Consider the following 8013-nt stretch of genomic DNA (forward strand, 5'->3'; position numbering starts at 1 on the left):
CTCGCCTCGTCACTCCCTCTGTGCGCTGCAATGGCGGTGTTACAGGAGGTGGGAGTTTTAAGTAATCGTCCTCGTCACGTTCCAGGCCTGTGGTGATGTGCAGAGCGTGGCGGAGTGCAGAGTTAAGACAAGGAACGCTTCATAAAACCGCCACTTCTGTCACCGCTACCACCGCCACCGCGCCGCGCTCCGCACCTCACTGTTACCAAACTAACATCTAATTCAAGTGTTGCTCAAGGAAACAGTCTTCATGTGTCCGCTCAAAAGGAGAGAATGGATCTGCACGCCTCACAGGAAGAAAGTCACCACCACGCTAGGCAAATGCAGGACTCCATAATTTGAAAGTATTTGAGGTGATCTCGTGGCGCGGTGAGGCCATGTCGTCCGAAGGGAATGGCGCGGCGGTGACTTCGGCGCTGGATAACACAACGAAACCATGGTGCTCGCTTCCTGAAGGAGATGACCTGTTCTCCCACGCCCACCAGACACTCCTGAAGGGCGCCGCACACCCGCTGGAAAGCGAAAGGATGGGGAGAAACGACGACGAGGAGAAAGGGGTGAAAGAACGAAAGAGAAAGAGGCAAAAAGAAAGGATTAGACACATTCGAAGGACACAAGGGAATTTGAACGTGTCTATACAGTCCTGCGATCCTCTATTGGTGTCCTCAGAGCCGCTGGCAGCCACGCAGGAGGGGTTACCGCAACTGCCTTCCACTGGGCCGCCGGCAGGAGCTACAAAACTGCCTTCTAGATCATTACCAGGCGTCCCTCCGTTGCTGCCTCTCAGCCTAGCGCCCTCCAAACCCCCGCCCGCTTCCCCGTCACCCCCACCACGCCCACACACGCATTCCCCAACACAGACGCCCCCACTCACTCGCTCCTTGCCCCTCTCCCCCACTCCCCTCACATACTCCCCGTCACCCACACGCCAGCCTTCGCCGCCCACCTCCAGGCACACCACGCCCTCCGCCTCCCCATCCTCCTCCCCGCCCTGTCTCACTCCCACCATGGAGGACGCTGAAGAGGCGAGAAGAGGAAGAAGAAGGTCAGTTGTCTTCTATCTGGTATTTTTATCTTCTTTCTCTAATTATCTTTCTTTTTCCCCTTGTAAGGATGTTTTCTTTCCTCTCTCTCTCTCTCTCTCTCTCTCTCTCTCTCTCTCTCTCTCTCTCTCTGGATTTTTTGTCTTTATTTTTCTTTATTTTTCCCCTTTCAAGGATTATTTCTCTCTCTCTCTCTCTCTCTCTCTCTCTCTCTCTCTCTCTCTCTCTCTCTCTCTCTCTCTCTCTCTCTCTCTCTCTCTCTCAGGATTTTTTTGTCTTTCTATTTTTCCCCTTGTAAGGATGTTTTCTTTCTCTCTCTCTCTCTCTCTCTCTCTCTCTCTCTCTCTCTCTCTCTCTCTCTCTCTCTCTCTCTCTCTCTCACCTGTGGCTCCTTCAGGTGTGCGGAGTGTGCGGGGACGTGGCTCGCTCGCTGCACTTCGGGGGCCGCGCCTGTGACTCCTGCAAGGCCTTCTTCAGGAGAGCCGTGACCGGAGCCACTTTCCTCGGCTTCACCTGCACCAAGAGGACCCAGAGTGGTGATCGTGACAGTGGTGGTGATGGTGGTGGTGATCTATGCGTGGTGACCGTCAGGAATAGAAAGGAGTGCCAAGCTTGTAGGTGAGTGTGTGTGTGTGTGTGTGTGTGTGTGTGTGTGTGTGTGTGTGTGTGTGTGTGTGTGTGTGTGTGTGTGTGTGTATTAAGAATGCTTTTATTTTATTTTCTATTTTATTTATTTAATTTTTTTTTTTTTTTGCATTTTGCTTTTTATAATATGTCTAGTATTTCCAGTCTCTCTCTCTCTCTCTCTCTCTCTCTCTCTCTCTCTCTCTCTCTCTCTCTCTCTCTCTCTCTCTCTCTCTCTCTCTCTCTCTCTCTCTCTCTCTCTCTCTCTCTCTCTCTCTCTCTCTCTCTCTAATGTGTTTCTGTCTACTTCTGTCTGTTTGTCTGCTACTGTCTTTCTCTTTTTTTTTTTCTTATCTAATTCTGTCTGTCTTGCTCTGTCTATTTGCCTGTTTCTGTCTGAGTGTCTCTCTGTCCATTTATCTATTTATTTATTCATCTTTCTGTCTATTCATCAATCAATCTAGTTACATATCTACGTGTGCATATGTCTACCTTCCTATATCTATCTATCTATCTATCACTTTCTCAACCACACACCACATAACCCAATTCTCTATACCCAATAACCTATACACGCTACCTTATCTCTCTTTGTACGGTACAGCACACACATCTATACAATACCCATGGGAGGGAGGAAGCATAGTTTACCCACACCTCACACCCTGATACCCCCCACACCTGAGCTGGCCTGCGTGGGTACTGGCGCACTGAATGGACTCTGGGTGTATGACAGGCAGAAAAGTGAGAGAGATAAGGAGATACTGGTGCTGGAGTAGGAGGGAGGGAGGAAAGGTCGGTGGTAGTGGTGGTGATGGTGATGTTGGTGGTATGTGCTCAGTCAGTCAACAACGATTTGAATCAAGAGCGAAGTGTGTGTGTGTGCATGTGTGTTTGAGAGGGACACGAGGCGAGAGGAAGGAAGATAATAAGGTGGGTTTTGGTGTGTTTGAGGTGGATTGTGTTGTGTTAGATGTTTGTTGTGGAAAGGAATGGATAGAAGGAAGATATAAAAGTCTGTGTGTGTGTGTGTGTGTTTGGGGGGAAGAAGAGAGGAGAGGCGAGGAAGGAAAGGGACAGGAAAGGAGAGGAAGATAATAAGGCAAATTTTTGGTGTGTTTGCGATGGATTGTGTTGTGTTAGATATTTGTATTTGTTATGGAAGGTAACGGATACAAGGAAGGTGTGTGTGTGTGTGTGTGTGTGTGTGTGTGTGTGTGTTGCGTGAGAAGAAGCGAGAAAAAAAAAAACGGACAGAAGAGTGAAAGGAATGAAGATAAATTTATGAGAAAGCAATGAACAGTGTGAAAGAAAGTGTAAGTCTCTAAATCTTCTACTATGACTTGAGAGAGAGAGAGAGAGAGAGAGAGAGAGAGAGAGAGAGAGAGAGAGAGAGCTACCTCCTCATACCTTCACACTCATTGCTGGTCACATGTCTTCTCCTAAGCATTCCAATAACAACCTCCTCCTCCTCCTCCTCCTCCTCCTCCTCCTCCTCCTCCTCCTCCTCCTCCTCCTCCTCCTCACTTCACTCCGGTGCAGTTCTTACCACATCATTGCCTCTCTTTCCACACTAGCATCAATTGAAAGGTGGATGGGTGGGTGGGTGGGGAGCCTTCTACGTTGCTTTCCTGTCCCTTCCATTACTTATTTGTGTCAGAGGAGCACTACGTTATTACTCATCTACGTTATAACAAGTTCGTTCTATAATATGATGCATTCGTCTTGTTTATTAATTTATTGTTGTAGTTTCCCGGGTCTAAAGGGACTAAAAGGCACAAAGGGTGGTCTAACGTGTCAGTGGATTGTTTAGTTGTAGAAGATAAATAAGATACAGTTGTCCCTAAGCTCCCTGTAGTGTAAGATATAGGTTATATAATACAAACAGCCTACTGATGGTCTCAACTCTCAAGGTTTATTGTCTTCCTCTGTATTCCTCTGTAGTCCTCCTCCTCTTTCTCCTCCTCCTCATGCACCACCTCAATGTTTTCTTTGTTCTCCACTGCTAAACTTTCAGTCACCCACCCCGACCACCACCACCACCACCACCACATCCTCCTCCTCCTCCTCCTCTTAGTCACAAGGGGGGCTCATTTCACACTCAGACCACCACCACCACCACTGCCATACGCAGCCCAACACACGAGAAGAATGTCATACTTCTAGATTTAAATAGAGGCAAGAGGAGGTGAAGGAGGAGGAATAGCGTATGTGTGTGTGTATGTAGCACGTGTGTGTGTGTGTGTGTGTGTGTGTGTGTGTGTGTGTGTGTACAGGTGTGTCCTCCCCCAGGTTCTCTCGGTGCCTGAGTGCCGGCATGGAGGTGTCCCTGGTGAGTCGTGAGGACGAGGGGCCCCGAGGCTTGCCCCACACTCTGGCCCTCTACCGTCGCCTCTCCCGCCACGCCCACGCCCAAGGCAAGACCCAACACAGCGTCCCCTACCTACCCAGCTACTGGCGTGCCCCCTACGGTTCGGCCACGCCAGTGCTGACGCCCCGCCTGAAGGAGGAGCCGCGCTACTCCCCGACAGGAGGCGAGGCGGCTCAACAGGTGGAGTCCCTGCGCCTGGCCACCGCCCCACCTCTCCCCGCCCTCGCCTACACCCAGCTGATGCGCCTCGACCCCGCCCACAGGCACGCCCACTCTTCCGCTGAGGCGAGTCATGCTCTCCTCCATGATCCCAGCCTGGACGCTGCTCCCAGGCCCGCCCAGGAGCTTCCCGCCAGACACACCCACGAACGTGCCTCTCCACGTGGCCATGCCCCCGCCCCCAGACACAGACATCCCCCAACACACCGCCGCCTGTCCCCCGCTACCACACGAGCAGCCTTCAGGCAGGACCCACTCCAAGGACACCCGCCCTCAGCCCACCTGCCCACCCTGACCGGCCTCCCCTCCTCCTTGGGCACCGCCAACCTGCACAGGTGGCCAGGCACGGCAGCCACACCCTGGGGACCAGATCCTACAGGCGACGGCGGCGGCGGCGGCGGTGGTGGTGGTGGTGATGGTGATGGAGGAGGAGGAGGTGGAGGTGGTCGCTCCGCCCAGAAAGAAACCACCGGCCCCCTCCAGGCTGGCCTCAGCGCCCAAGACCTGGCGGAGATCAAGCAGCTGCAGGAGTCGTACGTGGGTGAGCAGGAGGCGGAGGGCGCGTCCCTGGAGCAGTGCGTGCCACGCTCTGAGCTGGGACGGCTGTACATGTGCTTCATCGAGCGGCGCGCCAAGTTCCTGGCCAGCACGCCCCTGTACGGCACCGTGGTGGCGGCGGATAGGCCGCGACTGCTGCACGTGGCGGTGGCCATGAGCACCTACTTCACCGGGGCGCACCACATCGACACCTCGGACTATTCGTGGCCTCAGCGGCGTGGCGCGGGGCGAGAGGGGCGTGAGGTGGCCGTGCTGGCCGCCAGCAGCATCAGGCAGCTGCTGTCCCACCAGCAGTTCCTGCACGTCATGAAATTCTACACCACGTACAGCGAGGCGCTGGCTGACCAGACCATCGCCGTGTTGATGCAGGTCATGTCGCTCTTCTATCCCGAGGAGGGCCTCCAGGCGCCGCTGCCCGTGGAGGAGGGCCGCCTACACTACATGGCGCTGCTCTCCCGCTACCTAGTGGCCTCCCATGGCCCGAGGGAGGGAGCGCGCCGCCTGGCCACGCTGCTCACTAGCCAGCAGGAAGCCCGCCAGTTGGTGGACCTGCTGCGCCAGGTGGACCTGACGCCTCGCGAGCCTGGCGCCGACCTGGCCACCTCCAGGGCCATGCTGCAGGACCGCATGCATCTTGTGTGCCAGGCGGCGCGTAGCGGTCACGCAAAGCGAGGAACCAAGGGCAGCACGGAGGGCTCGCGCACTCCTACGCCGCCCTCTCGCGGCGGCAGCAGCAGCCCCGAGGCAGGCGGCGGCACCGTGGAGCAGATGGGCAGCATCCTGAGCCGCCTGGCGCAGTGTGAAGATCCCCACACCCTGGCGGAGGCGCGTCGCATCCTGCCCGCACCGCTGCTGCAACGCTTCCTGCACCTATTGCTGTCCCCCGCCCCGCGCACGCCATTGCAGTGCACACCGCCCTCACCCTCGCCCTCGCCGCCCTCCCCGCAGTGCCGCAAACTGAGCATCATGCGCCATGCCGGGGAGCCTCCGCCGCCCGCCGCCACTCACCGATCCCTGCACCACCTTTCCGTCGCCCCCCACGCCCCAGAGCTGGCGGCGGAGTGACAAGCTGTGCAGAGTCCCGGCGTGGCCCTGCTGGTTCTGTGCAGGCTGTCCCAAGCCCCAGTTCTCAACAGCTTGTGTTGTGGCTTAGGGAAACACTCAGACACAGCAGCTGACAAGGAAATTGTCGCCGTGGTGCTCTTGTTGTTGTTGTTGTTGTTGTTGTTGTTGTGCGCCAAGTTAAAGTGAACAACAGTGTGTGTGTGTGTGTGTGTGTGTGTGTGTGTGTGTGTGTGTGTGTGTGTGTTCGCCACATGAAGGAGAAAGTACAAGGTTTACAGGTACAGTACAAGGTTATAGGCGCCCAGGTAACACTCTACCTGTCCCCATTCCCTCCCCCCCTACCAGTCCTACTTGCTGTCCACAAACCCTCCCATCCAAAGGCCCCCCACCCCCCACAACCCTCCCTCTAACTCCACCCCTACCACCCACTACCCACCTTATAACGCCTCCCCACCACCCACTACCCACCCTCTAACGGCCCACCACCACCCACTACCCACCCACCAACGCCTCCCACCACCCACTACCCACCTCCCCCCACTAACTGCTCACAAACTGCCCCTCCACCACCCCTCACAACTGCCCAGCTACCCGTCCAACCCCTCCCTTCCTAAAACCCCAACCCCTCCCCAATTCGCCTCCCCTCTCTGTATCAGGGGAGAGGGGGTGTAGATGATTAGTGATGTTATTCTTACATACTACATGCGTACACACACACACACACACACACACACACACACACACACACACACACACACAAACAAACAGAAACAAATATACATAATTTTATCGAATATTGATAGAATCTTTATCCTCCTCCTCCTCCTCCTCCTCCTCTCTGCCGCCATTTTGTTGTTTTCTGCATGATTATTATTATTATTATTATTATTATTATTATTATTATCATTATTATTGTTGTTGCTCTCATAGCTAACGCCATTCTCTCTCTCTCTCTCTCTCTCTCTCTCTCTCTCTCTCTCTCTCTCTCTCTCTCTCTCTCTCTCTCTCTCTCTCTCTCTCTCTCTCTCTCTCTCTCTCTCTCTCTCTCTCTCTCTCTCTCTCTCTCTCTCTCTCTCTCTCTCACACACACACACACACACACACACACACACACACACACACACACACACACACACACACACACACAGCCTTTCTTTTCTTCATAATATTTCTAAACGTTTTACCTTGTTACGTAAAAGGATAGGAAATTATATATATATATATATATATATATATATATATATATATATATATATATATATATATATATATATATATATATATATATATATATATATACGAATCAATAAACCGTAGGCAACTAAGACTTCACACTCTACACAATAGCGAGAAAAAAGGAAGAAAAAAAAAAGAAAAACAAAACAAAAGAAAGAACCACACACGATTGCTCAAAATGATGTACACACTTGAATATTATTAGTGATGTTCGTACGCTGCTCACCAAATTATCGTATACGTGTCTAGATAACAGTGCAGTGCTATCGTTACCTAACCTAACCTAACCTAACCTTAACCTGACCTGTGAACTGTGACCTTTGACCTAACCTAATTATGTAACCTAACCTAACCTAACCTATCCTTTGAATTAACTTGACCTAACCAAATTATCGTATACGTGTCTTGATAACAGTGCAGTGCTATCATTACCTAACATAACCTTGCCTAACCTTAACCTGACCTATGAACTCGCGTGACCTTTGACCTAACCATATTATCGTATACGTATATAGATAATAGCGCAGTGGTATTGTAACCTAACTTTAAGGTGACCTGTGACCTCACGTGACCTTTGACCTAATTTGACCTTTTGACCTAACCTAACCTAACTTCACGTGACATTTGACCTAACCTAATTATCGTATACGTATGTAGATAAAAGTGTAGTGCTATCGTAACCTAATCGAGCCTAACCTTAACCTGACCTTGACCTCACGTGACCTTTGACCTAACTCAACCTAACTTGATCTTTGACCTCACGTGACCTTTGACCTAACCTAACCTAACTTGACCCTTTGTCCTTATCTAAGCTAACATCACGTGACCCTTGACCTAACCTAGCCTAATACCACGTGACCTTCATCCTAACCTAACCTAACATCACGTGATCTTTAT

At 52.1% G+C, this 8013-nt stretch overlaps 2 protein-coding genes across 2 annotated transcripts; both read left to right on the forward strand.

Moving 5' to 3' along the window:
- Nucleotides 1-377: 377 nt before the first annotated feature.
- On the forward strand, nucleotides 378-6651 carry LOC123501477. Its single transcript, XM_045250322.1, has 3 exons — nucleotides 378-1025; nucleotides 1441-1661; nucleotides 3960-6651. Exons 1-3 carry the CDS (start codon nucleotides 378-380, stop codon nucleotides 5878-5880), a joined length of 2790 nt encoding a protein of 929 aa, XP_045106257.1. The 3' UTR covers nucleotides 5881-6651.
- On the forward strand, nucleotides 6132-6552 carry LOC123501478 (proline-rich 33 kDa extensin-related protein-like). The gene is made up of 2 exons (XM_045250324.1): nucleotides 6132-6143; nucleotides 6226-6552. Exons 1-2 carry the CDS (start codon nucleotides 6132-6134, stop codon nucleotides 6550-6552), a joined length of 339 nt encoding a protein of 112 aa, XP_045106259.1.
- Nucleotides 6652-8013: the final 1362 nt, after the last annotated feature.

The sequence above is a fragment of the Portunus trituberculatus genome, chromosome 9, assembly GCF_017591435.1.
Source record: "Portunus trituberculatus isolate SZX2019 chromosome 9, ASM1759143v1, whole genome shotgun sequence".
Lineage (NCBI taxonomy): Eukaryota > Metazoa > Arthropoda > Malacostraca > Decapoda > Portunidae > Portunus > Portunus trituberculatus.

Excerpts from the sequence above, each read along its gene's own strand:
- LOC123501477 (XM_045250322.1), top strand. The coding sequence starts at position 378 with ATGTCGTCCGAAGGGAATGGCGCGGCGGTGACTTCGGCGCTGGATAAC. Across the intron at positions 1,026-1,440 it reads CCATGGAGGACGCTGAAGAG|GTGTGCGGAGTGTGCGGGGA; the intron begins GCGAGAAGAGGA and ends TGGCTCCTTCAG. Across the intron at positions 1,662-3,959 it reads AAGGAGTGCCAAGCTTGTAG|GTTCTCTCGGTGCCTGAGTG; the intron begins GTGAGTGTGTGT and ends GTCCTCCCCCAG.